Raw genomic sequence first — 27763 nt, forward strand, 5'->3', positions numbered from 1 at the left:
ATATATATAATAAAAACAATATTGGAACAGCTTTGGAAAAACTATAGGTTTACATGTAGCAAGCGATTACATTTTGCTGCTGTTTTGGTGCTGTTTCCTTCTTTGCTTTTTTGTACTTAACCACTTCTTTGCTGCCTAATCAAGCTGGTAAAAGAGGAAGCCTAGATGAGAGATCAGCATTTCAAAACATGCCTTTTTCTATCATTCTGTGCTGGAATGATGAACACCAGTCTAGATTTTATTCTAGCATTATTGTTAAGGTCTAATGTGTTAGATCCAGCATTTCTTTCAACAATATGATCTGTAGAGAATATTCTCATAAAATTTAAATACAGATTATGTTGTAATAGTTTTGAAATGGCACGTTGAAGTATTTTAGTAGGATGTTTCCATTGATGTTACCTTTTATTAGGAATTTGTAAATCTGTTATAAGACTTCATTGAATTAAACTTAATCTGAGATCCTAGCTTGGTGTTATCTTTTTTTTGTGATAACTTTATAAAAAATAGTACAGTGCCTGAATTGTATGGTTGTTAACTTGTTTTGATGTTACAACATGTGTTCTGTAGTAAGAAAGATCTCTGTCATTTGTCATTAAATTTGACATACTGATGTAGGCAGTTACAACTTTACACTGACATTTTGGGAGAAAATAATGAGCAGAAATTTTTAAATCAAATTTCCAAATCCTCGAGGAATAGATAGTTGCAAAATAAATAGTTGTAGTGCATTATGCTCTCCCCTACCTCCTGCCAATGACACACTGTTGGGTTGGGAAAAGAAGAAAGTAGTGGGAAAACAATACATATATGCAGCATTCCTCCAACCACCTAAAGGAAAAGAACCAAAAATAGAAAAGGACAAAAGATGCTGAAAGTAAGAATGAAATGGAAACTTCATGGACAAGGGGGAAAAGTAGTAAAATATTTAGGTCAGTAAACTTTTTCTTTTTTTAAGCCCTATACACTTCGCAGTTGTATGCAAGACATAGGCAAAATACATGGCCTCCAAACCTGACATGCTGTAGGAACGGGAAAAGTCTAGTGGGAGGTGATTGGCTGCCTCAATTTTCCCACTTCTCATGGGTCAAGCCAGGAGCAAAAGACAGTTCTGACAAGCACAACAAAACAAAATAAAATGCTTCAAAACTCCAAATGCTTCAAAAGTATGTGCTTATCTTGTCACTTTCAGAAAGCAGACAGAAAAGTACTAGTACAGCGAGCTTCACTGTTACTGGACATTAAAGAAAATCATATATTAATACAGAAGTCTCTGTTACATTATGTTCTTTTTATATTTGTGAGTAGTGAAATGGTGCTTCTGGCCCCATTTCTCGGTGAGAAGGGTTCCTGTCAAAATTCTGCTTCTCATCATGAGTTACTGCCCTTGCCTTACTTTTAAGTAAGGATAACTTGGTATTTCTGTTGCCCACTGTTTTATCTTCCTATCTGACGTACATGCCCCAGACACTGTCACAGTACCACAGTATGTTTTATTTCTGACATTAGCCTTATAGATAGTTAGTGACTTAATCATGAAGCTTGTGCTTGGAAATAAACTGAATTGACTCCTGGCCACTCTTCATTTTGAATAGGAATATCCGCCCAAGTGTTTGATGTGGTTCGACTAATCCACTTCAAAAGTTAATTCAAATTAATTTTCCTTGGGCCTTTCCTATACAAAATGATAGGATTTATTTTAGGTGCTTTGTACTGAGTGGCATGCAATAGTAGAACCTACACAGCTTTACCAAGCCACCTTTAACTTCATTGCAAGTCATTACTTCTAAATGTGGGGAATTTTCTTGGAAGCACACACTTGAGTGTTGACAAATATCCTGCATTCTATTGCATTGCTTATAGGCTCTCTGCACAGTGGATTTATCATCACAGGGAATCATGGGCTATGTACCAGAACTTGGTCTGACATCTCTGCATTTCCACATGCAGGGGTCAGATGCTGAAAATCCCATGATTCACCTCTCGTTTTGGTAGTCAGTTTTGTTTTCCAGTTCCTAAGACATTGTTATGAACCAAACAGTCTCTTGAGCAGATATGGTGCTAATTGAGAATATGTATTGGCTTGTGCACATTCCTAATGTATTTGAAATATAATTGAGAAAAAGACGGAAGAGGAACTGAGGAGAGTCAGTAGATGTATAGGTTTTTTTCTTGGAAAATTCTCATTCTGTGCAGTGCTGTTCCTGGGCTTGGGACAGTATTTGCACATAAATGAGTTTAAGTGATCAGAAACTGGTTTAAATCTAACAGCTCAGAAGTTCAGCGCCCATAAACCACTTTCAAAATGACCAAAACTGATTTAAGATAAATCTTGTTGAATGAAATATTAGACTTAACTGGTTTGACCTAAATCAGTTTATGGAACTTCTGTCACAGATCCCTTCCTGGTTCAAGTTAACCCACAGATCTCCAGCATCCCAGGAGGCTTTGAGACATGTGCTCTAGCACCCCCTACCTACTGGACTGGGGGTCATTGCAGACCTCCCCATGCCTTTCCCGATTTAAAACTGAATGACAGTTCAGTTGGTTATCAGTTCAGCCTATGAAACTTAGAGAAAGCTGCCTAGTTTGAATTGATTCAGCCTCAGACTTTTTGAATGTCTATACTTAGCCCTGGAGTTAAGTACTAGAGCATGAGTGACAGAGAAATGTGCTATAGTCCTGGGGTGACCAGCAATGGCTGTAGACATTTAGGAAGACCAAAGGCAGTGTTGTGAGCATCTGCTTAGAGCTTACTCCAGAGCAGTGGTTCTTAACTTTTTATCGACTCACTGGAGCCTTCCTAACTTTTCTGACTTCAGCATTTCAGAACCATTGCTGTACTGTCTCGCCTTACTTTATCAGATAAGCCTAATGCAGGCAGGAACACCCCCTCTTGCTGCAGCCATTTCCAGATCTGCTTCTACCCACATTTCTAGAAGCAGAGGCACATGGGAAAGTTTCACCTGGCCTCGGTGACAGCAGTGGTGGTACCAGCACTAGCACTATGACGCACTTGAAGGGGTCTTGTGAAACCAAGATTGAGAACCACTGTCCCAGAGCTAAAAAAGCAGTAACGCTAATATGAAAGTTCCCTTATCTGTTTGGAAGTGTGTGGCCATCTGAAAACTCTCAGTTCCCAATTTGCTTCTGGTCACTTGCTTAACCCAGTTTGCCATGATCAGATCAACTGCTGACTGTTGTGATAGTGGTGTGCACCTTATTAAAAGGGTACTCTGTGTGCATGTGTTGTAAGGCTCTCTGTTCTTTAGGTTTATTTTTATGATTTTCCATGCATGGGGCTCTCTAATTGCAGATATTATTTGTCCACCAGGCCTCTGAATTTGTTCATGTAGAGAGAGGGTTTCTATGTTAAACACTGAGCCCTAGTTAGAGTTGTGAGAATTCTGATATGGACAAGTTCTTAGCTGATAAGACCTGTGTACTGTTGTAGAAAGCAATATCTTTTATTGCTTTGTGAATTAGTGTTAGACTTTGAGTTAAATACACAAAACAAGGAAATTTAGTTGCCTTTACTGGTAATAACAGTAAGACTGGCTACTGAAAGACATTTGTTCAGCATCTTCATTAATGATGTGGAGATTGGAGTCAGAAGTGGAATGGCCAAGTTTGCCAGTGACACCAAACTTTGGGGCAAAGCACCCACACCTGAAGACAGGAGGGTGATCCAGGCTGACCTGGACAGGCTTAGCAAATGGGCGGATGAGAAACCTGATGGTGTTTAACACTGAAAAATGCAAGGTTCTCCACCTTGGGAGGAAAAACCTGCCAGTATCCTTATAGGTTCGGCAGTGCTACACTGGCTAGCACTACAGAAGAAAGAGATTGGGGGTGGGGGGGGTCATCATTGACCACAAGATGAGCGTGAACCTTCAATGTGATACTGCAGCTAGTAAAGCGACCAAAACACTGGCTTGCATCCATAGATGCTTCTCAAGCAAATCCTGGGACATCATTCTCCCTTTGTACTCGGCCTTGGTGAGGCCACAGCTGGAGTACTGCGTCCAGTTTTGGGCCCCACAATTCAAAAAGGATGTGGAGAAGCTTGAGAGAGTCCAGAGAAGAGCCATGCACATGATCAGAGGTCAGGAAAACAGACCTTATGACGACAGGCTGAGAGCCATGGGGCTCTTTAGCCTGGAAAAGCACAGGCTCAGGGGTGATCTGATGGCTACCTGTAAGTTTATCAGGGTGACCACCAGTATCTGGGGGAATGATTGTTCACCAAAGCGCCCCAAGGGATGACGAGGTTGCACGGTTATAAACTCCTGCAAGACTTTTTCAGGCTGGACATAAGGAAGAATTTCTTTACTGTCCAAGCCCCCAAAGTCTGGAATAGCCTGCCATCGGAGATGTTTCAAGCACTGACATTGAACACCTTCAAGAAAATTTGTATGCTTATCTTGCTGGGATCCTATGACCCCAGCTGACTTCCTGCCTTTGGGCAGGGGTCTGGACTCGATGATCTTCCGAGGTCTCTTCCAGCCCTAATGTCTCTGAATCCTATGAATTTTAAAAAAAACTAAGAAAAGTAGTAAAATACAGTCAGGGAAATCCTTGAATTCTGCTGCTAATAATGATTCTGTGGTCACAGATTAGTGGGTAATTCCACATTTTCAGTAATAAATTGGCAAATGTCTGTCATAAAATATATACAGCCTCTAATTTTAAAATATATTCACTAACCAAAAACTTTTTTCGTAATAGTCTATTTTATGTATATTTGAAATACTAATGCAAAAAAGATTTAAGATACTAAACATTTTCAGCTTTCAGAATAAAAGATTTCTTTTTTTTTTTTCTTTTCAAGATTTTCTTTATTATTCTTTTGGGATCAATTGTTATTTTTCTTCTAATATAAATTTCACTAATAAAATAATCAGATTCCTTCAAGAAAGGAAGCTTTTTAATAATCTTTGTTTTGCAATCTCTTGAAAAAATACCCAAACTAGAGATGCGCTGATACATTGGTCCCTGTCGTATCGGCCCCAATAAAAAGGAAAAGTGACATTATCAGCAATCAGCTTTTGTGGGGGACAGATGAGCAGCCAGATCCATTCACCACCCAGCCTCAGCTGGGCAGCACCTCCACCTGCCCCAGCCCCACTTCCTCACCATGTGGGCCTCTATCTGCCCCCCCATTCCCATTGCCCCTTTCCCCCAGCAGACTTACCAGCCAGACTCTGGTCTCCAAGCTGCCAGACTGCATATCAGCAGTCAGATCAGTATCAGCTGATATGGCTGGTCAATAATCAGCCATTGGTATCACCCCAAAAAATCTTTATCAGTGCTCTCCTAACCCAAACAGAACTGATTTAGGGTTTTACATGTAATACTGATTAGATTATGCCTGGCCTTACTAGCTATGCCCCTGCCCTGTATGGCCTTGGCTGGCCGCTGCATGATGGGATCTAGCACTGGAGCCCCTTCCTGGCCACATGCCCTGGGATCAGGCTCTGCACACCTGATCTAGTTTGCAGGGCCTGAGGCTCTGCATGGGTCTGGAAATCTGGTAGCAGGAGAGTGATATCACTGGTCACCCACTACCAAATTTTAAACATCAGTGGCCAGTCCTGGCTCCGTGGGCTGGATGACATGGCAGGAGAGCCTGCAGGCTGTGGGTTGAACAACCCTGCTTTATCTGGTTATAGATCGGACCAGCAAATGTTCTACATAATTTTGAGAGCGAGATTCTGCGGTATTTTTTCAAATATATAAGAGTACGGGAGCCCACCCTGCAGTTGAAAGTTATAAGGACAATGATGGTAATGTTACCAACTGCAACAGAAAAAGAGATTTAATGAATCTCCCTTTAAAAAAGTGAAGAAAATGTATACATAGTACCCTACACTATAAAAGACATTTAAGTTTGGTAATGTGGCTGCTTTCTCAGTTTTTTATTTGGGTAAAGGGACTAAACTAAATACCACTTATTTTGGGGTAAAAAGGGTCCAAAATAAAAGGCAGAAATAGCCTACTTGTAGAAATGGTACAAAATAAACAGCCACTTAATCCGATACTTCTTTCCGGATATTTCTTCAGAAGGCCTTGTCTCATTCCAAAAGCTAGCAGATACAGACCAAGCTTAAGGTAAAAACATTTCTGAACTAAACAGTACTGGACCTAGTCTTTGGCTACTCTGGTTTCATACTGTATGCTGGGCTTATCACAAAGTTTACCCAGTTTCAGTTTATGCAAAGCCCACTGTTACCCAAGTAGTGATTGGGGCAGAATATTTGGAGCTGCACAAAACTTGGTTATTGTAATGGGTGGGTGGACATTGAAGGGTCTAAGGCCCAACCAGTCAGTTCATAGGCCAAATGACATGTGGGCTGAAGGAATCCCTGAAGGATCAATGTCTGGGTTTGGTTCATGGGTGTGATCTGGCCATGTGCCAGCCCAGCTATGCACTGGCCTGATCCATGCATCTGGATCCAGCTGCGCACTGGTGCAGTTGGCATGCAAGGACCATGTTATCTGGCCCATGGGGCTCCACAGGGGTCTGGAAATTTGGCAACAGGGAAGCAGCAAGTAATGCTGCTGCTGCTCCACCACCATCAAGTTTATGAACTCTTGGGGAGCCCCACGAGCCAGATGACACATCTGGCCCACAGGCAGGGGTGTTAAGCGCACCCAGTGTATAGGGGAAGTGGGTAGGTAATACATCTCTCTCAATAGCTCCTCCCAGGCAGATTGGGTCTTTAGCATTAAACCCCACCCCTGCAATCCAGTCACTTGATATCCAGAAAACTTCTGTAGTAAGCAATTAAGAGATTGTCTACCTGTGACAAACCTAGAAAAGAAAAACTAAATGACCTCTCCACTCACTAACATCTGCTGTATACTGTAGACTACGCATTGTAATTTTTAATTCTGTCTGCCAAAGAATGCCAGCCTTCGTCTTAATCTTCTTCACTGTCCTTCTGGACAGTTCTTTACCAAACTATCAGCCAGTGAAATAAATGACCTCTGAAATCCAGAGCTCTGTATGCATATGTGTAGAAAGTAGTGACCAAGTTAAGTTTGCATGATATGATGTGAACTGATGAATTCACTTTTTATTTCCTCGCAAGTTGTCCAAACAAAGCTGGAAAAAGTGTACTTGGCCCAGAAAACTTTGTTTAAAGTTTTATGGGTTTTGGGGAGGGTGGGAGCAGGAGAGTACAGGGGTGTTTGGCCTATTTCATACCCATCACTGACAGAAAGGTTTACTCTACCAGCCAGCAGATGTTTAGTACAATTTCCAACCCCTTGATATAGTAAAAGGCTTGAGTTTTTGCAAATGTGTCTGTATATCTATGTAACAGTGTATAAGGAAGAAGACTGTAAAAAAGCCTAGGAAAAGAAGGGGTGTATTGTGGTGGTGGATGAGAAAAGAAAGGGAACAGACCCTGAATTACTACAGGAGAAAATGCTATGTAATGTAAGAAGGAAACTTTAAAACTGTACTGCAGTCTGGAGGAAAAATGAGTAGGAAATCCAAGAAAGATGTAAGTTACTTCTAAAATATTTGCAATATTTTAAGTCAAGCCATTATAGACTGTATAATATACAGGTGCTTCATTACTTGATGATGTACTTTTGCAGGAAAAGCTTTGGCTGGGCTCTACTCATAGACTTGATTCTTCAGCTAATTGATGTCAGATATGTTTTTCAGTCCTGAAACGTATCTACTGCTCTGTTTCTCTTTGAAGCACGGATTTACGCACTTTTACAGTGTAGTATCATGCCAGACCGGGCATGCTTTAAGACTGCGCAAAATGCACAGGCATTTTGAGGCTGCAGTTGCTAACCTAATGTTTGCTGTTTCCCAAGCTGGTCTTCATATGGCAATAAACACTATAAGCATCGCTGAATTCTACCTGACTAAAATTTTAATTGGTATATTCATGTATATACTTTTTGAAATCAGACTGGGAATATTTCATATCCCAAAAGCAATTCACTACCTACCCACTGTTGTTCTGGCTGCAAAAAGTAGAGATAATATTTTCAAGTATAATTTACTTTTGAACTCATGGATTATTTTGTTTAGGCTGTGTTTTTATGCTACTAAAACAAATTTTAGATTTTGTTCTTGCTGTCAATTTTTGTGATGGGGAGGCAGCAGTAGTGGCTTGATTATTTTGGATTATTTTGGGGTGTGACTTTTATTTCATAACTTCCAATTTCTTCCAATTTTAATTGGTATTCTATTTTGCCCTATTTCCACTCCGAAATAGCAGGAAATATTCTTTCCTGGAGAAACAACATTCTTGGTTATTTGTGTAACTCCATAGATGCAAAAGTACATTTTCAGTGAGGGCCCCATAACTTTGGGATTTATACTTCTGCCCTGGTTTAAAATGCCCTGAATTTGTTGATCTTCCAGGCACCTTGTAATATCTGTCTTTTTTCTGACTTTAGGAAAAGTGGGGTTGTCAGAGTGAATGAGCTTTTATTTGGTTGGTGGTTTCTTTGGGAACAGTCTTGGAATATTATTTTAAACATTGTTTTACCCCTGTAATGGCTGGGTTATCTGCTGATATGGTTCCTTTAAATATATTTCAGGACAAATGTAGGAAGTTCTGAGCCATAGAAAGGCTTTTATTCTAAATTGAAATAAGCAAAAGCAGCAGGAAATGTGTGTCTTTAAAGTGAGAGCTTGAACTCAAATAATTCAACTTTTTATATTGATACACGAGTAAGACCGGCGTTTCCCTTGTAGTCAGGAAGCTATAGGCTCTGATGCATGTTGTTTTTGAAGTTTCCAGATGTCGGTGGAAGTAAGTGAAACTACATATTTTTTTGATATTGTAATCCTGTTTTCCTCAACTTAGCTTGGTTTTACTTATTTTTTAATTTGTTTGTTAACTTTTTAGTGTTGGTATCTTTAAAGCTATATTAGATCAGTTTGCGTTGCAGTTGCTCTAAGAAAGTAAATAGTCTTTATGCTGGTTTAGTAAGGTATCTAGACTCTTATTTTTTTTTATTTGAAATGCCTTAATTTTTATTTTAGAAGTTTCATTCATCAACCTCATAGTTTAAGATCTGCTGATCATTTTCTGAACTGACTGCATTGTCTTCACTCGTACTGAGTTTGAAATACTTCTACACTGAGGAAAAAATTCAGCATTTCTGTTGTTAGATTTAAAATCATTTTTCTATATCTGAAGTATGTTTAGTTATTTGGTGTATTTTGATAATTTTTTTAATGGACTGTGGGACAAGGTACATATCCATTTAATCCATACTTTCTCTGTCAGTGATCTTTGGCAATAGTGACTGACTTGTTTTTGGTATTGATTTGATGCTGGGAATGTGCGTCTCCTAGGAGGAATAACTTTACTGGCCTTTCTCAGTCAGTTTAGTATGATTTTACATTTAAGAGTTCCTTTCTTAGTATCTTTATTTGTTGCATTCATAACTTCAGACTCAGTAACTGCAGTAGTATAAGGTTTATCATTGTATGAAAGTCTCTGATTTGCAAACTAATTGGAAATACGCCCTCTTGTGGATAAACATGTCTGATTGTTCGGGAAGTCAAGCAGCTTATTTATGGAAGAGAACTAGAGGGCATAGTTTCATGGAGTTTTGGGTGTGCTTGGAGAAAATGACGGGGGCAGGGGGAGAGGTAAGAAAGGCAAAGTACTGACAGTCTTTTTGAGAAGTATTCTGTCTTGTATTTTGTTTATGAGATATAGTTTATATCAAAGTCTCCAGGGATACTTCAAGAATTCTAAAATAGCTTGATCTTATGTAGGAGCTGTACTATTTTATCCTGGGCTTCTCCACAAGCTGGGAAAACAGAATTTCAGAAATCATGCTAATTATGTTGCTCTGAGTATAGAAGTATGATGCCAGGGAAACAAACTGAATAACCATGGCCTTTTTTATTTTGACATACAGCAAGAATCCATATAGTATTTTTTTTAACAGAACCCTTTTTAAAAGGACATCTGTAAAACATATTGTTAGTGTTTGTCCCATTTTTGATTATCTGTAGAGCATAAGGAAGGCTCCAAAAAGTTTTAAAAATGAAGGGTATTTTTCTCTAGTTGTCAAAAAGGATTGGGCCTTTCACAGATATGAGAAATGTCTGACAGTTAACCCCCAGACCTGTGCATAGGTACACAAAGACATTTTTTAATTTACTCCTCCACCCTTCCTTTTTCTTCCATAATATGCATACAAAATGCATGCAACCTACAGAAAAAGGGTTGGGGAACAAGTTAGGAGCAGTAGAAAATGTCCATAAATCCATTTCCTGTATGTCAAGTAGCCAGCTGAGAATTAAGAGCCAGAGTTTTAAATATATTTAAAGGAACATAGCTCCCTGTGAAATAGCTTTAAAAAACCTGTCCCTAATCCTACCAACTAGGATGAAAAATACCTATGCTGCTATGTACAAAAGGTCCTGTCCTTCAAAGAGAGAACAAATTTTCCCCTGGCAAGCTACATGAATTACAGTTTTTCAGCTTTAAAACTGAAAATGAAGTTAATTTTCTATTTCTTTTGGTTAGATTTATCTCCCTGCTCCCAATCCCCCCTTTTTCTTTTTTCATTTAACTGCATTTTTTTTCTTTGCTGTAGGAAGGAGATCAGTGTATATTCACTTGGATTCATAGTTGTCAATATGATATTTCCATATTTTCTCTTTCCTTTTTCCATTTTGTATTCTTAACTTCATCTTTATCTTGGCTTTCTCACAAGCATTCTCAGTAGTACCTGTTGTTTTTTTTTAACTTAAGTGTGTTATTTAAAAAAAAAAAAAGGCAAAAACCTTTCTCCCGGTTAACCAGGGTATCAGGTTAGGATTGGGGCCTCACTAAACTCAGGCAATATCTAAATACTTTCTGTTAAGTCTTAACTTCTAGGCGTTCAAGCATTTTTTGTTCTGTGGCTTTTCTTAAGATGGTCCATGTTCTTTAGCCCTTGTGCTGTCTTATATAAGATGCCTTACTGCAATAATGGCTAAATTTTTTAATTAAAGCTAGGTTGTGGAGAAGTTAGTGAATTTTTCAAACTTGGTATGAATGTTTCTATTCAGTTTTTAAACTTACCGTGCTTCAGGCATTCTGTTTTTAATGTAGCCACAATACATTAAGTTTAGGTGTTGTAATCTTGAATGCCGCATGTTCTCCATAGTCTTAAATTCTGAATCATGATTCTTGAGATTTGCAGTATTTGTGGTAATAGGACTGGAAATTCCACATCAGCAGCATTTGGATTTTAAAATAAATAAAGTTGTCCCCGTGACTTCAAATATTCTTTTCCTGCTTTGTTCTCAGTTGTTGCTGCATCCCAAATTATTTAGTAGCTGTTAGGAGGAAGTTAAGGATTTTGGTAGATTGGTAGAGAACAGCTGGTACTTTGACACTTGTATCAGTAAGAAAAGCAGTTTGAGACTGTAGCAAACAAAAATAAGCTGATACTTCTGTTAAATAACTAGCATTTAATTAACACAGCAAACATTAATCTAAAGGTGTGATGGGATTTGATCTGCAGTCCCAGCAATTGCACTTCCTGCTATGCTACATGTGCATGGCAGGGGTCACGATTGGGGGTCCTAATTGTGATCATTGTCTTGGCCACCACCTGCACTGACAAGTAGTAAGTAGCTCAGTCTTGTGCTTGCTTTCACTCTTACTTGCTCTCTCATTTTTAGTTAGCCTATAAAGGTGCATATTGATCCTACCTTCTAAGTAGCAAGCCAGTCAACTGATTGGCACTCCCAGCTTTGAAGATGCATCCAGAGACCTTGACTCTGGAGCCAAGGGCTATGCTGCACCGTGAGGCAGGGAATGGCAGTCAGCTGATCAGCACTCCCAGCTTCAGCAGCACAGGGCAGTTAAGGGCTCTGATGTGCCCCCGAGGCAAGGAGCCCAGATTAGTTTATCAGCCTGGTGATACTTTCATAGCAGTTGGGACTTTTTACACTTGTAGCTGAAAAACAAGCAGTTTGAGATTGTAGCAAATGAAATTAAGGCAAGTGCTTCTAGTACATAACTAGCACTTAACTAACACAGGGCACAGTACATCTTAATTTTACCTTATTTTTTGCGTTAAATAAATACTCTTCCTTTTAAGAAAGTTGCTTAGGAAAGTGCAAAATGGCAGTGTATCCTTACTTTTGTCTTTGTGCATAAATTATGAAATGGTCTGTAGTTACAGTATCACATAGTATTTTTTTTTCCAGTGACACCTGATTTATTCATTGCATTTGATAGAGAAACAATAGAGCAGAATTAAGATTGTATTGGTAACATTAAATATGGCATTTTCAATTAATCAAATATTTGATTTGTAACCTGAAAATTTTTAACACTTTTCTAAATGTAAATATACTTACAGCTGCATCATGGGGGCAAAGTTTTTTGTAGCTACTGTTAGTGTATAGGGCTTGAAATGTTTATTTACAATACCTGAATTCCCATCTCGGCTTCACTGTACTTTCTTGCTGTTCTTTATCAGTGTGTTTTTAACTTGTCTTTTTTAAGCCCCTCCTACCCCATCTATCTTTTTCTTTCATTACAGTACAAGGTGGATAAAAATCAACACTATTTTTTGTAATTTAAATTGGGATTTTTAATTTAAATCAGATTTTTAATTTTTAATATAAATTAGAATCATATTTTCCTTCTTAAAAATAAACCAGATTAAGATGAAATTTGAATTCAGTACAGTATAGGTTAAGGTATAAATTTATTATAATCTCTTAAAATTATTTAACTAGAATAGTAGGTTGAGCCAGTGCACCTCTACTACAAATTCTGGAGTTAAAGGCTGGTTTTCTTCTATAAAAGAATGGGGTGGGGGGGGCAGAAACATCTCATTTTTGAGGTTGAGCTTTAAAAATATGGTGCACAAGTTCATATATTAAGGGCTTGGCCCTGCAAGGGATGCCAGGTCTATACTATTAGAAGCAAAGGATCAGTAAAGTCATCACGGGTATTAGAATCGAATACTGTGAATGTAGCAAAGGTGAGGAAAAACTTAGAAGATAATGAAGCAAGACTGAAACTTATACTATATGAGTGCAGTGCTCATTTAATGTATCTTTTAGGCAAAGACTTAAGTAGTCCAGAAATAAAGAAAAATGTTGAAATTGCATAATACTTCCAGAACAAACAATTTACTTCAGCTTCGCTGAGGAGAGCTGGGGGATCCAAGCCAATTCTCCCCCAAGATGTAGGATGAAATTCAGCCGTTGACTGCTTTGGCTTATTTATTAAGAACTGGCCTATCCTGACAATCATCTGTGAAGAAAATCATGACAGAATGGATGGAAGTATCACAGCTAGAGTAGTCAACGTTGGACTAAAGAGAAATGTAAAGGGTATGCTGAATATGTTAAACCTATATCCATAGCCTTGGACAAACTACAGAAAGATTGCTTCAGTACTGTGGATGCTGTTGAAATTTGGAAACAACATCAAGAAACATTAAAGCAAGAAATAACCAACAGCAAAGTTTAATTGCAGGCAGTAAGGAAGTGGATAGATCAAGCATTCACTCCACCTCATTTTCTTGCCAATATTCTTAACACAAAGTATTTATTTGGACTGGTTCATTCAAAGCTGAGAAAACTATTGGCAGTTGAAGAAGCAGGAAGCTTATTTTTCTCTTCCAGACTATGAATAAAAACAGGGAGGAGGATGATATTTGTGAGTCTTAAGTACTTGAGAGGAAGGTGGTAAAAATTTTCAGAATAGCGTAGATAAAAATCACTGACTCATTTTAGAAAGAGGCAAGTAGGAACTTAAGCTCAACTGACTTCCATTTAGGAATTTTAGAAAATTTTCCCCAGGGTGGGTGACCTGAAATAATCTATTTCATTCACTAAGAGCACTTCATACTTCTAATATTTTAACAGTTAACACTAGGGTTTAATAAACTAGTTAGGTGTAAATGTGCACCATGTTTTGTTTTGTTTTTTTGAGTTTTATATCCCAAACATTGAAGTTTTGTTTAATAAATTAGAAGTGCTAGTTTTTCTGTGTTTAAATTCAAGTTGTCATTTTAATGCAGCTTGATACAGATATAAGCAAAAAGTTAATCTAGCGAATAAGAAATATATGTTATAAAATGGTGAAATGAAATATTAAAATGTAGGAGTCTAATAGCCTTGTATGTTAAAGTGGCCGGGGGGGGTGGTTTGTGTACCTAGAAAACCTATATACCAAACCTACTGTAAAAACTGGATTTAGTTGTAAATCAACATGCCTTAATTGTTACATCACCAATGAAAATATACCTTTAAAAAAAAAAAATACAATGGGTAAGTTGATTTAAAAAAATCAGTGATATAAATTGGGCTTTTTGGCTTGCTGATTTAAATTGACTTTAATTTAAATCAGTGAACCCTGCCACAGTGTATGCTCTACCAATTCCTTGTATATACCTTCTGACACTTCTCTTCATCCTTGCCCAGAGTCTCTCATAATATCTGTTGTCTTTATTTAACATGGTATATAGAAGTCACAAAGACACAGTAGGTTTCAACCCTAACCCAGACTGTATTTAGTAAATATATACAATATGTAAAGCCTAACTGTATATACGTCCTGCTGATTCTGGTTTGTATCTGGTATAATTTTGCATACCGCACATAAAGGGGTTTATCATTTAAGAGCTCTCCAACTTGGAAGTGCTTTGTTTCCATAATTTAAATTTCCTTAATTTAGCTACACATTCGTAAAGCGGTTCCTTTTTCTTATTAATCCTGCTTATAAAAGTAGAAATGTTTAGCAATCTCTTAATGCCTTGAAGAGGTAGTGATGTAGAAGTTTCATAATTCTGGCAAATTTCCCTACCATTAATAAGACCTGTTAAACTATGCAACAGGGTATTTTAGTGCCCATTGGACTCTGTAAAACCATCCTCCTTTTCTAATCAGAAGCATCTCCTGTTCTAGTCTCTTGCTCTAGAAGGCCAGACTTATTCTGAGCCATCAAATCTGTTCCCCAAACTGCTTGACCTTTTTTTCTGCCTTCCTCCATAAATGAGCAGTTTACCCACAGTTCCTGTGGCTTCAAGCTGCAGTTTTACTTTCATTAGATCTCTGCAGTCACTTTCTATTTCACTATGTTCTTGATTTTAGATTGCTTTTTTGTAGCCAGTTGTCTTTTGCACTTTACACAGCAGATGGAGTATTTGGACCCAGCTGTTCTGGGTGCCGTAGTATTTCCCTTATGCAAAGAGCAGAAAACACAGTATATCATTTCTTACTAATCCCATTAATCTCCCTCTCTTTCTCACCTGCTAGCTCTCATTCATTCACCTATACTGTCATACATTGGAATATTTTTTTTTTTTTACTGGAAAAACCTCCTCCATCATAGTGCAGGCCCTTTTTGTTGCAGGCAACAACAATGTGCAATACCTTTCATGACCTTACTGAGTTCCATCTTAGAAGTTACAGTTTTTGGTCCCTATTACTCCCAAACCCCCTACACCACCACACCAAAAGACTTATGAGAAAAGGCTGAAAGAACTAGGGTTATTTAGTCAAGAGAAGATGGAAGGGGGATTTGATAAAAGTCAGAGTCACAGAGAAGTAAGGCTGGAAGGGACCTCCAAAGGTCTAGTCTGGTGTTTCTCAATGTGTAGGTCATGACCCAAAAATGAGTCTCAAAAATATATGAATGAGTCATGAACAAACTTTAAAAAATCTCCTTTAAAATGGAACAGCATAGAAAACTGTGGCTTTTCCCTTTCAGGATGGCAAAATTCAAGCCTGCAAGGGGTTGCTTGAGGTCCACCATGCCCCAAACCCGCCCCACACACTGGGCAGGTGGCACCGGGTCAGGAGTGAGAGGTACTGGGTCAGGACTGGCCACTGATGTTTACAAATTGGTCCTGGTACAAAAAAGTTTGAGAAACACTGGTTTAATCCAACCACGTGCCTGAAGCAGGATTATCTGTATCCAAACCATTCCATAAGATAGTCTGCATTAAACTACTATCAACCCTGATGCAACCTAGACCTAACACCCTAACCTACCACAGGTAAAGCAGGGGAACTATGGCAGCTAATGTCCTGCTTCTATGAAATGTTGTCAGTGTATGCTCAAGAGGTCCCAGGTAGAGACCATGCTCCCTGCTACAGAGGAAGGCAACCCCTCCCCCCACAGTCCATACCAGTCTGACCATGGGGTAAAGTTCCTTCCTGACCCCAAATATGGCAGTCAGTCTGACCTGAGCAGAGGGACAAGACCCTTCAGCCAAGAACCTCTGGCTTTGGTCCCACCAGGTGCATTGGCACACCCCATTAACAGTCCCCAGCTTTGGCTATAGCTAACACCCATTGTGTCAGGAAAATCTTAAAAACACCCTGACACACATAGCAGAAAATGGGTCAGGATCAGAGGCGCCTGCAGCCCAGGGCACCGGCCATGGAGCGGGCGAGGGGCTACTTTTCTCCACGCAAGGAAGGAGCCTGGGGAAAAGCTGAGCGTGGGGGGGAAGCGGCCCCTCCCCGCTTGGGATGGGGAGGGGCTGCTTTCCCCCCCACTCATGCTCCTTCCCTGCCCAGGGTCCCCCTGCCCCCACTTACCTGAGGTTCCCGCACTGCGGGGGCAGCCACGTGCTCCTAGAAACCGCGGCTGGGGCTTCTGGCAGGGCTGGGCGGCCCCACTGTTGTGGGAGGCTGCTGGGCTTCCCCTGGGTCCTACTTCCCTTGGTTCCTGTCATTTTTGATAGGAACCAATAGCAGAGAAATAATAATTTTTTACATTTTTTTTTTTAGGGGCCCCATTGGTTGGATAGAATGGCCTCGTGGGCCAGATTTGGCCCGCAGACCACATTTTGCTCACCCCGATCTAGACAGTCCTTTTCATAGTGGTATATTGGTGCCTCATAGTCATCCTGGGACCACTTGGTCCACTAAGGGTCTTCTTATCCTTTTTTGTTTCCAAATGATGAACTCCCAGCTCAGTCCCCAAATATATGACACCAGTTCTTTTTACACCAGTTCTCAAGGCTATCTAGTTCCTCCTGTACGATATCATACTCCTTGTATTGGTAATGTTTCCTTGGTAGATTTAGAACAATGCTTGTTCTGGGTTTATGATTACTTGTGATAATACTTTCAGCTTTCTGGGATGAAGATTATCCAGCCCTTGTAATTTGAATTTGAGTTCATTAAGTTCATTAAGTGCTTAAAATTTTGCTTCCACCTCAGGTGAGGTAATTTCCATATTTGGACCCTCATTTCCTTTTGATCAAAATTATTGTCTCTATTGAAAACTGAGGCAAAAGTGTTTATTTTGGTTTTTTTGGGTCATATCAAGATTATCTTTAGTCTTTATCTCATCCTCACTACATTGCAGGCTCACGTCTTTTTCTTTTTTTATTTATATAACTGAAGAACTTGTGAGAGCCCAGCAGGAAAAATTATGCTGAGGGGAAATCAGCACGGGTTCATAGCAGGTAGATCATGCCTGACTAATCTAATCTGTTTTTATGTCCAGGTTACAAAACACCTGGACGCATGAGTAGGGGTAGATATCGTTTACTTAGACTTCAGGAAGGCCTTTGACACGGTATCCCACCCCATACTGATGAACAAATTAACAGGCTGTGACTTGAATGATTACTCAGTGTGGTGGGTGGCAAATTGGCTAGAGAATCCTACCCAGAGAGTGGTGGTGGATGGGTTGGTATCAACCTGAAAGAATGTGGGCAGTGGGGTCCCACAGGGCTCAGTCCTTGGACCGATACTTTTCCATGTCTTCATCAGTGACTTGGACGAGGGAGCAAGTGTACTCTGTCCAAGTTTGCGGATGATACAAAAGTGTGGGGAGAAGTGGACACACCGGAGGGCAGGGAACAACTGCAGGCAGACCTGGACAGGTTGGACAAATGGGCAGAAAACAATAGAATGCAATTTAACAAGGAGAAATGCAAAGCGCTGCACCTAGGGAGGAAAAATGTCCAGCACACCTACTGCCTAGGAAATGATCTGCTCAGCAGCATGGAAGTGGAAAGGGATCTTGGAGTCCTAGTGGACTCCAAGATGAACATGAGTTGTCAGTGTGACGAGGTCATCAGCGAAGCTAACTGCACTTTATCATGCATCAGCAGATGCATGACAAACAGAACCAAGGAGGTGATACTTCCCCTTTATCGTGAGACCGCAGCTGGAATACTGCATCTAGTTTTGGGCACCACACTTCAAGAGGGATGTGGATAACCTGGAGAGGGTCCAGAGAAGGGCCACTCATATGCTTAAGGGCTTGCAGGCCAAGCCCTGTGAGGAGAGACTAGGGCACCTGGACCACTTCAGCCTCCGCAAGAGAAGGTTTTGGGGCGACCTTGTGGCTGCCTATAAATTCATCATGGAGGCACAGAAGGGAATTGGTTAGGCTCTACTCGCCAAGGTGCCCCTGGGGGTTACAAGAAATAATGGCCATAAGCTAGCAGAGAGCAGATTTAGACTGGACCTTAGAAAGAATTTCTTCACAGTTTGAATGGCCAAAATCTGGAATGGGCTCCCAAGGGAGGTGGTGATCTCCCCTACCCTGGGGGTCTTCAAGAGGAGGTTAGGGGTCATCTGAACCCAGCACACTTTCCTGCCTATGCAGGGGGTCAGACTCGATCTATTGAGGTCCCTTCCGATGCTAACACCTATGAATCTATTAAACTTATTGGTATTCTATGTCTAAGCTACAGCTTGCTTTGATTCCCAACACTTCCCCGTTCCTTCTAGGCTCTGTGTGTTCTTAGCATTTTTGTTTAAGAGGTTATTTATCCAGTTAAGTCTTGAGACCCTTTCCCCTTTTTTGGAATACAGGTTCCTGATAATTTTGGGACCTTGGAATTGAAGAACTTTTAACTCCCAGAGTGGCTTATTTAAATCTGAGTGGCTCAGTCCACTTCATTAATTAGTTCCCTTGGGACCTTATTGCATGGACATAGTACATATTAAATCTATGCAGTATTAAAGTTAGAGCATGTTCTGAGCTGTCAGACAGTAATGTTTATTATGGCCCTTGACTTGAACAGATTGCTGATTGTCTGTCCCAGCCCCAGTACTGCACCGGAGTATTGAGCCAGCTCCAGTCTGGTGTCAGGGCTGGGACCAACAAGCAGCTGATTGCTCACCTCCATTCTGGGACCCTCCAGGGCTCTGGACGCAGAGATTTTTAACTTGATCCTGAAGCAGCTTGACAAGATCCAGGATCGTTCTTCCTGACATATGTGACTTTCCTTGTCCCACCTGGAGGTTTGGTACAGCAAAGGGATGCCTGATCTAATGTCACAGCTGGGTCAGGACTGCGCTTGCTCATATTTCTGTGGAGCAGTCTAATGGTAGCTGAACCAATGTAACTTAGTATGATCTGGAGATACTCCTCACATGAAAAGTCGTAACTTCACTAAAATATGAGTGTACTTAACATGTGTTTTACTGCTTGAACTCAGTCGCTCATGTTTTAACTGCATTTAATGCATGCTAAGTGTAGTGTGCACCATGGCCCTTAGTTTATCAAAGTTTGACCTTTAATAAAGGGCATACATAGTGCTGTACCAGATACTTTAACAGCCATCAAGGTGAGAAGCACACTTCTTGTTCAGAGCTGCTATGAAACAGAAGCATTCTGTCCCAGGGTTATGCTTGCTGTATTCTCTTCTGATGGAATGTGTCAGAAATCTGAAGTTTTACATCTGCCTCTTGAAAGACTTTGGTTCTGGAGGACAGAAGGCATATTTTATCTCTGTTCTTCACTCCCATTTGGGGGTAGCTGTTTATATCCTACTGCTTTTAGACCAGCAGTTCTCAGTTGGGATCTGCAGCACCCTGTGGTGCCACAAACCACTTCCAGGATGCTGTGCCATGAGTGCTGCTGCAGCCAAGTTGAATGGCCTTATGTGCCTCCTTTGGAGGCAAATCAGGGAGAAGCTGCTGCCAGAGTGTCGTGCACACGTGCCAAAGCCCTTACCAGTCTGACCCCGTGCGTTCCTCCCAGAAACAGAAGTGCACAGGTCAGATCAAACTGTCCCATGTCCCTCTGTTTCTGGGGGAAGCATGTGCATTTGGACTGGGAAGGGCTGTGACAAGTGTGTGCACTCTGGCCATAACCCTTTGCACTGCTCTGGCGGCACAGCAGATTGTTCCCCTCCCCACTGCTGTACAGCAGCCACTAATTAGTTAACCCTTTCACAGACAAAGCAGTTAAAGCCCTGACCTACATACTGATTAGTACTGATACACTGGTGTGATATTGGATAGGAACTGATATAAAGAAAATTGATCATGTTGGAAATCAGCCTGATGTGGCCAATAATTTGGACAATGAATGCCCACGCATGCGTGCAACCACAGTTCAGCACATAGGCAGTGAGAAGCATAACCCGGCAGCTTGGAGAACTGTGTGCAGCTGGTAGGTCTGGTTTGGAGGAAGGGGAGAGAGAAGGGGCATGGGGTGGTTGTGGGGGGGTGCAGATCAAGTCCCCTGCGATGAGGGAGGAGTGGGACTGGGGCATGTGCTGCCCAGCTGGGGTGGAACGAGCAAGGGATGAAGCTGCATCTTGTCGCGGGGGCGCTTCTGCTAGCCTACTCGTCCAGTGGCTCCCACCACTGCTCCTGCCGCTTGTCTGGGAGGGCATGGGGGGAAAAGTGGGGAAGAGCATGTGTCCCTGGATCCATGTAGGGTGTGCTGGGGCCAGGGCTACATGGGGCTCTTCCTGGCCTGCCCCCGCCCCATGCAGATCTAAGGGCACACGCCTCCCCACGCCCTCCCAGATAAGTGGTGGTAGCAGCAGTGGGAGATGCTGGATGAGCAGACAAGCGCTGGACCAGTGGCTCCCGGATGAGCGGACGAGTGTAGGACCAGCGGCTTCTGCATGGAGCAGCAACAGCGGAGGGAATTGTCCTCCCCCCACCCCATGCTCCCCAGACAAGCTGCGGCTCTGTCCTACACCTGCCATGTCCTGGCTGGGCAGTGCTTGCTCCAGCCCCACTCCTTCCTCACTGTGGTGGCTTTGATCTGCCCTGCCATGCTTCTTCCCTCCTCCCTCCCCTGCCACCATACCAGACTTACCAGCTGCAAGCACTTGTCTAAGCTGCCAGGCTGGTATCAGAAATTGGATCAGTATCAGCCGATATGCCTGCTTAAAAATCAGCTATTGGTATCTCCCCCAGAAATCTCTATTGGTGCACCCCTACTTTTTTAAAGTACAGTCAGCTCTCCTGGACTCGTCTCCCACTCAGACTAGCTTCCCATGAGTTCCCAGAGGGAGTCAGAATCTGCTTTCCTGAAGTCCAGGGTCCTTACTCTTCTGTTCTCCTTCCTTCCTTTCCTCAGGACCCTGAACTCAATCAGTTCGTGGTCACTGCTGCCAAAGTTGCCATCTACTATACTACATTCTCCACCAATACTTCCCTGTTTGTGACCAGCAGGTCAAGAAGAGTTGGATCATTGCAGCTGTAATGGTCCACCAAAGGACAAAGGTTTTTTGTGATGCTTCTTACTGGATCAGCTGTGTAGTTAGGAGAGCTGTTAGACAAGCTTTCAGGCATCAGGTGCCCTTCCTCAGATCTGGAGAAGAAGCAGAGGAAGGCTGAACTTAAATGTCAAAAAAGACTTCATACAAATGCAAGCTGTGCTTGGAGAGATGGAGGAGGGCAGTGAGCTAGGAGCGAAGAGATGTGAACAGGAGCTGTTAGGAAACATGAAGAAATGGAGTACAGTCTAGTTAGTGATGGAGCAGGACCATTCAATATTGGGGGTGGGACGTAGTTCTAACCTGTGAAATGCAGGAGATGATGGATAGTATAATACGGTTGTAATGATTCACAAAGCAATTCTGTCTGCATTAAGACCAGATTTTTAGAGTGCAAACAGGCATAACACTTGAATTTTTCCAAGAATGTTATTGATTTGGAGCCAGTTCACAGTTGTCCCTGGACAGAATTATCTGCATGTATACTACTAAGGGTTCTAATGAGAACCCTCAGCTTTTAGGGATTGCAGTGCTGCTGAAATGCCATGAGGGAGTGATAAAGTATCCAGACCACTATGTTTCCAGTGGAGTGGAGGAGTTGCCAGGTGTAGGGGGACTCTGTACCCACCTCCTTGTGGTTCCCAGAGGGACCAAGATCTCTGTGGCTTTTTAGCCCCTGCCTTGAAGGATGCACTGTCAATTTTACCTATGTTCCCAGGTGTTGGGTTCATTTGGGGTGAGAGGAAGGCAAGCCACATTGGCCCTTCAGACACTGGCAACATCACCACTCCTCCCCTTTACCCTAAATGAGCCTTCCACCCTGGAGGGTCTGTAGTGAGAAGGTGACATTGACAGTGTGACTTTCAAGGCAGGAGTTGGAAAGCCATGGAGATCTTGAGAGAGGGAGGGGGAGCATGCACCGCCCCCCCATCCCACCCTGAACCACAAGGAAGGCGCCACACCAGAAGCAGATCTGGTGGTGGCAGTTGCACTCCCATTTTTGTATCATGCTGCTGGAGCAGCGGTCCCCAAAGCAGGTAAGAATCTTTCCTCCCTCTTCCCCTCCAACCTCAGCATCTCTTCCCTCCACTGCTCTGCTGCCCTCAGCTGATTTTTGGGTGGGAGGGTGGTGTTCCAGAGCCACTCCTGCCCCATTCCAGCCACAGACAACAGTGCTGTGGTGGGTGGGATCCCCCTCCCCACACTTGCTCTTTGGCTGGCATTGAAGATCTGGGGGGACCAGGCAGAGGAGAGGAACCTGCCTGCTGCTGTTGCTGTTGTCAGCTGTGGTAGGGTGAAACTGCTGATGTGTTTGTGCTTCTTACCAGAAACGCACTTTTCATGGAATTTGATCGAAACTTCCAACATTTGTATCAAACTTAGTAATTATTGTTGTCCTGTTCAACTTTTTTTTGCCTGCTAAAGTAGCTGAGACAGGCTGGTATAATTACACTTCCTTTACTTTTTTCCCTCAGGTTCCTTTGTGCATGTAAATGTATGTTTCTTCCTCTCTTAGATCAAGCAGTATATATGTTGCTTCTTTCCTTTGTTTTTTTTGTTTGTTTGTTTTATTTAAGTCGGTCTTCAGAGGAGGTCATAACCTGCTTTTATTTATAGCAACAGCAGCAACAGACTGAAATGGATGTAATCCTTGTAAAATTTGTAGTTTCCTCATCTGAAGTAAAAACTATTCAGTAAAATTATTTATTAAGTAGGATTCATTTAACATTCATATAATCACCACGGTCTAGTAGTGTGGTATTTTATTGCTACTGGGTCTTTACAGCCGGATAAATTTGAGTGGCCAGGTACTTTTCAATAACTGCAGTGTTTTCCAGGAAATGTATGAACTGGTTCATTGGTGACTTCACAAACTTTTGTTGGGGAAAAGAAAAATTTCATCCCCCCAAATAACACTGCGCCAAGGATGTTTTTACCTAGTGTTTAAAAGAATACCATCAAATTTATTTATTTTTAAATGTGTTAATGAGCTGTATCTGTCTTTTGTTCCCCTGCTAATTTAATGATTACAAATTACACTTTCCTATTTTCCTTTCTTTAACCCATTAATGTATGAAAGACTCCTTTACTCTCCAAACATATACATGATAATGACTGAAAATGAGGAGGCAGAAAATGCAAACACATTTTTTCCACCAATCATTGTTACAATAACCTTTCATCATTTGTTATATGATCAGTTGTAACATTTCTGTGCATTACATGTCTAATTTGCTGGTATTCCTTAACTAGCAACAGCTGACAATTTGCTGGATAGTGAATTAACTGAGCAATAGTTTCCTTTGCTTCACTGCATTTCATCTTTCCTTGTTTCTTGGAAGTGAAATGCATCATGAGAAACTTGCTTTTTTAATCAGTCTGTTTTGTTATTTGAATAATGTTCAGATGTTAATTGTTCTGCCCAGTATTGATGGGATTAACTTTTTGTTTCTTACCTTTCACCAATGTTTACTTACTATTTTGTGTTCACAAAAGAAAAAATGAATAAAAGTATGCTAAGAATACAGTTGAGAGGTGCTATATAGACTACATTAATGCTTTTGCTTTTTCAAATAGACCTAAAGCAAATTGAGCTTGCTTTTTTTTTTTCTTTTTGTAGTGCTTGGGAGATGGAAAGTAATGATAGCTGGCACCTGAACTAAGTATCTGCGTAGGCACTACCATCCCAGAGCTTCAGGATGAATGGGGATATGCCTCATGTTCCCATCACTACTCTTGCAGGGATTGCTAGTCTCACAGACCGTAAGTACTTTCCCTGCTCTAATCCCCCATCTTTATTCCACGCTCATTTTTCCCACATTTTGTTTGTTTAGAATTTTTAGAGAAATATACATGGTGAAAGTTCATTATTTATAAAGCTATGCACTTTTAAAGAGGTTTTCTTTTTCAAATGAATGCATTAAAATGTAAGGCCTGAACTTGTATCATAAGGTGCTTGCAGCCATGGAAAAAAAACCCAAAATGCTCTTTATTTTGAATTCAGCGCACTCCCACACTGAGCCCAGTGAGTACCCAGAAAGAGTCAGTGTATTAATTCTACCAGGCTCTGCAGCATCTGTATAGTTCAGATGCTTCAGCGGAAATTTTTTGGCATTTTTATCTAATAGCTCATTGAATCAGCTTTAGATAAAAATGCCAGAAAGCCCCATTGAAGTGCCCCACGTATACAGAAGCTGCAGAGCCAGGTTGAACTAATGCGCTACTGCTTCCGGAACAGCACAGGGTCTTTTTTCATGTCTGGAAGGGGCCACAATATATTAAGACTGTTTAAAAAAATAAACAAACAAAAACCCCCAAAAAACTATATTTTCACAGAAATAAGTAATAGGAGCTGGAAGGAATGTTGAGAGGTCAGCTAGTCAATACCCTTGTCACAAGTAGGCTTAGGCATTCCTGATAGATGTTGGTCTCGCTTGTTGTAAACTGGGAATTTCATCTCTATTCCAATTCCTAATTATCATCCAGTTAAATTGTTTTTCATGATGTCTAACCTAAATCACTTTTCCTGTGATTTATAGACTGCTTGCAGATTTAGAAGTGGGGGAGGGGAGGGGGAAAGGCATTTTACCTTTAGCTTGGTGCGCTTCTGCACTGAGCGTAGAGCATGCCCAGAAGAGGCATAGCGTTCATTTGACCCGGCTTGCCCAATGTCTGTATAGATTGGGAGCTTCTGTGGAGCTTTTTGCCACTTTAATCTAATAGCTGATTGAATGAACTTGAGATAAAAGCACCAAAAAGCCCCACTTAAGTGCCTGATCTATACTGACGTTTCAGAGCCCGGTCAAACTAACATGCTTCCTCTTCCGGTAAAGTGCTGGGGTTGTTTTGTTTTGTTTTTTTTCCATGTCTGCAGGCAGCCAAGTCCATTATTTCTTGTTCTAGTCTTAGTGGTAGTGAAGAACAATATTTTATTTTCCTCTGTAGAAATCTCTTTGTACATTTAAAGTCCGTGATTCTCTTCCTCAGTCTTCTGTTGATTAAGACTTTGGATGACTTGTGGGTTTTTTTTTCCATTGTATTTAGTTTTCTTCATATTTTCCACTAGCTCAATTAAAGTTGAGTAATTGATAGGAAGTTGGAGGAAAAAAGAGGAAAGCTTGGTATTTTAATTCTGAAAGATGCATAGTGAATTACTCAATTCATGGACTACAGTTAGTACTACTTGAATAAATCAGGCTGTTTTAAAAGTAAAACCTCTTCTGATTAACCTTTTCTCTTATGTATCCAGCACACTTAAGGTAGTCTTAGTTAACTTATAAAATTATCTTCAAATATTGTAAATATATAATCACCCTCTGGTAAATAGGAAATACGTCAGTAACTAATATAATAACTATGTAAAAGTGAATAACCTGTGTAAAGGAATAAGATTGGAGAGGCTAAAGCGAATGGAAAAAGTGATGCATCTTCTTCAAGGTAACCTTGCACCAAGACAGCTCTCAAAAGTTCAGAGAAGCCCTGAACTCCTCAGAATATCAATCCAACAAACTCTCTCCATGCAGTCTGGTCCAGTTTGTAAATAGAGTGATTGCTACCTGTAACAATCTACTTCGATTCTGGTTCGTTTCTCTTGTTTCAGATGCTTCTCTTCAGGGGGAAGAATGTATTCCTTGTTTGGTACATAGAGTTGTAGCTGTAGGACTGTGTGTCCATGTAAGAGAGTAGTATACTCTTAAAATCTAAATTTAATTATTAAACTACATAATAGCTTAAACATGTGTTGATATCGTATACCTTCCTGATCAGCTAAAAGAAGTACAGTATAACTTCATAAATCTGGATATCAAAAATCTGGAATTCTTGAAAATCCAGCACATTGGGGAGCAGCAGTCGCCAATCCTGGAGCAGCAGAGGGGGAAGCTTGCATGTGGCAGCTGCTGCCACCGTCTACCACCCCATTCTGCCACTCAGTGCGTAGCTGCTGCTCTGGCTTGAAAAGTTCAGAATTTTCAAATTTCCGGCAGGTGTTCAGTCCCAAGCATGCTGGACTTATGAGGTTATACTGTAATACCTTTAATGAAAAGGCATACTTGCAAGTCAGTATGTTCTTAGTGGGTGCATCAGTGAGATCCAAATCTTTGTTCAAGCAAGTAAAAATGGTAAATGCAAAACAAACAAGATATTTTTCTTCTTTTAATTGTGGTTTTCTACCTGATTTTAAATTTAATTTTAAAACTAATGTTTTAAATTGATTTAAAAAAAAAAAAATGCAAACCCCCAAATCAATCATGGAGATAAGTTATAGAAGATATATTTGTCGTCTTAAGTATGGGATTTATAGATTTTTGCAGAATTACATGCAGCCATGATTGCATGTTCCATCTTTACTATTTGGACTTCTTCAGCACTAAAAGAACACTCCTAATAATAGTAACTTTTTGGTAAGTAGAAAATGTTTTCTTCCTATTACTTTAGGGGGGAAAAGTTATTAAATGAGAAATACTAAAATACTTGTGGTTTAACATGTAGCGTTAATTTAAATTCAGTTCTTGTTTAAATTATGATTTTAGTTTTTGTGTAATGAGACCCAGAAAACTTCAGTAAATTTCAAATTCACTCTTTTTACACTCTTTTTGAAAGTATGTAGAAATAAATAGCTCTTATTACTCTCTAGGTTTGTATTCAGTACAGTAGCTTGAATTGCCTTTATTTTTTTTAATGTAGTTTTGAACCAGCTGCCTCTTCCATCGCCTTTACCTGCTACAACAACAAAAAGTCTGCTTTTTAATGGACGAATAGCAGAAGAGGTGAACTGCCTTTTGGCCTGTAGGGATGAAAATCTGGTTTCACAACTTGTACACAGCCTCAACCAGGTGTCAACAGACCATATGTATGTACCTTACTTCTATGTAACAAAATCTTAAAATAAGTTACTTACTCCTTTACTGATTCAAGTCAGCATAGAGGGTTATAAGAAGGGGTTTTGTATGCTAAGTATTGAAACCATATTCTTCTAGGCTGGCTTCTACCAGAGAACCATTTTGTTTAACACTGAATTGTTTCAGACCCGAATATAAGATCATTCCAGACAGTTGTGTGTGAATAACTGTATATTTTCCCCCAGATATGCTTTTCCTTGCGTTTTTATTAGTTGTTGGTATAAGCTTTGTATATTTAATTGTGTGGCATGTCTGGTATGCCTGTAGTCTGGTTAGCCTATTTCCATTATTACCTGGGCATTATTAAGGGACTTGTTACACAGGTGCTTTTCTGTATCAGTGCTGTAAACATGTATATGTTCTCCTCTGCCTATTTGCTCATATACTCAGAGTTTTCAAGCAGCTACCCAATAGGC

The 27763-nt window shown here is 40.6% G+C and overlaps 1 protein-coding gene across 4 annotated transcripts in view; it reads left to right on the forward strand.

Annotated features, from left to right (window-relative positions):
• The window catches only part of NIPBL (NIPBL, cohesin loading factor), a 215942-nt gene that overhangs the window by 65976 nt on the left and 122203 nt on the right, over positions 1-27763 (forward strand). For all 4 annotated transcript variants that reach the window (XM_019531969.1, XM_019531968.1, XM_019531970.1 and 1 more), the window contains exons 2-3: positions 24068-24210; positions 27133-27298. In XM_019531969.1, coding sequence (XP_019387514.1) covers positions 24147-24210; positions 27133-27298 — 230 coding nt within the window. In that variant the 5' untranslated portion in view covers positions 24068-24146. The remainder of the gene's footprint in view (positions 1-24067; positions 24211-27132; positions 27299-27763) is intronic.

Source organism: Crocodylus porosus, unplaced genomic scaffold, assembly GCF_001723895.1.
Source record: "Crocodylus porosus isolate Cpor-Errol unplaced genomic scaffold, CroPor_comp1, whole genome shotgun sequence".
NCBI lineage: Eukaryota > Metazoa > Chordata > Crocodylia > Crocodylidae > Crocodylus > Crocodylus porosus.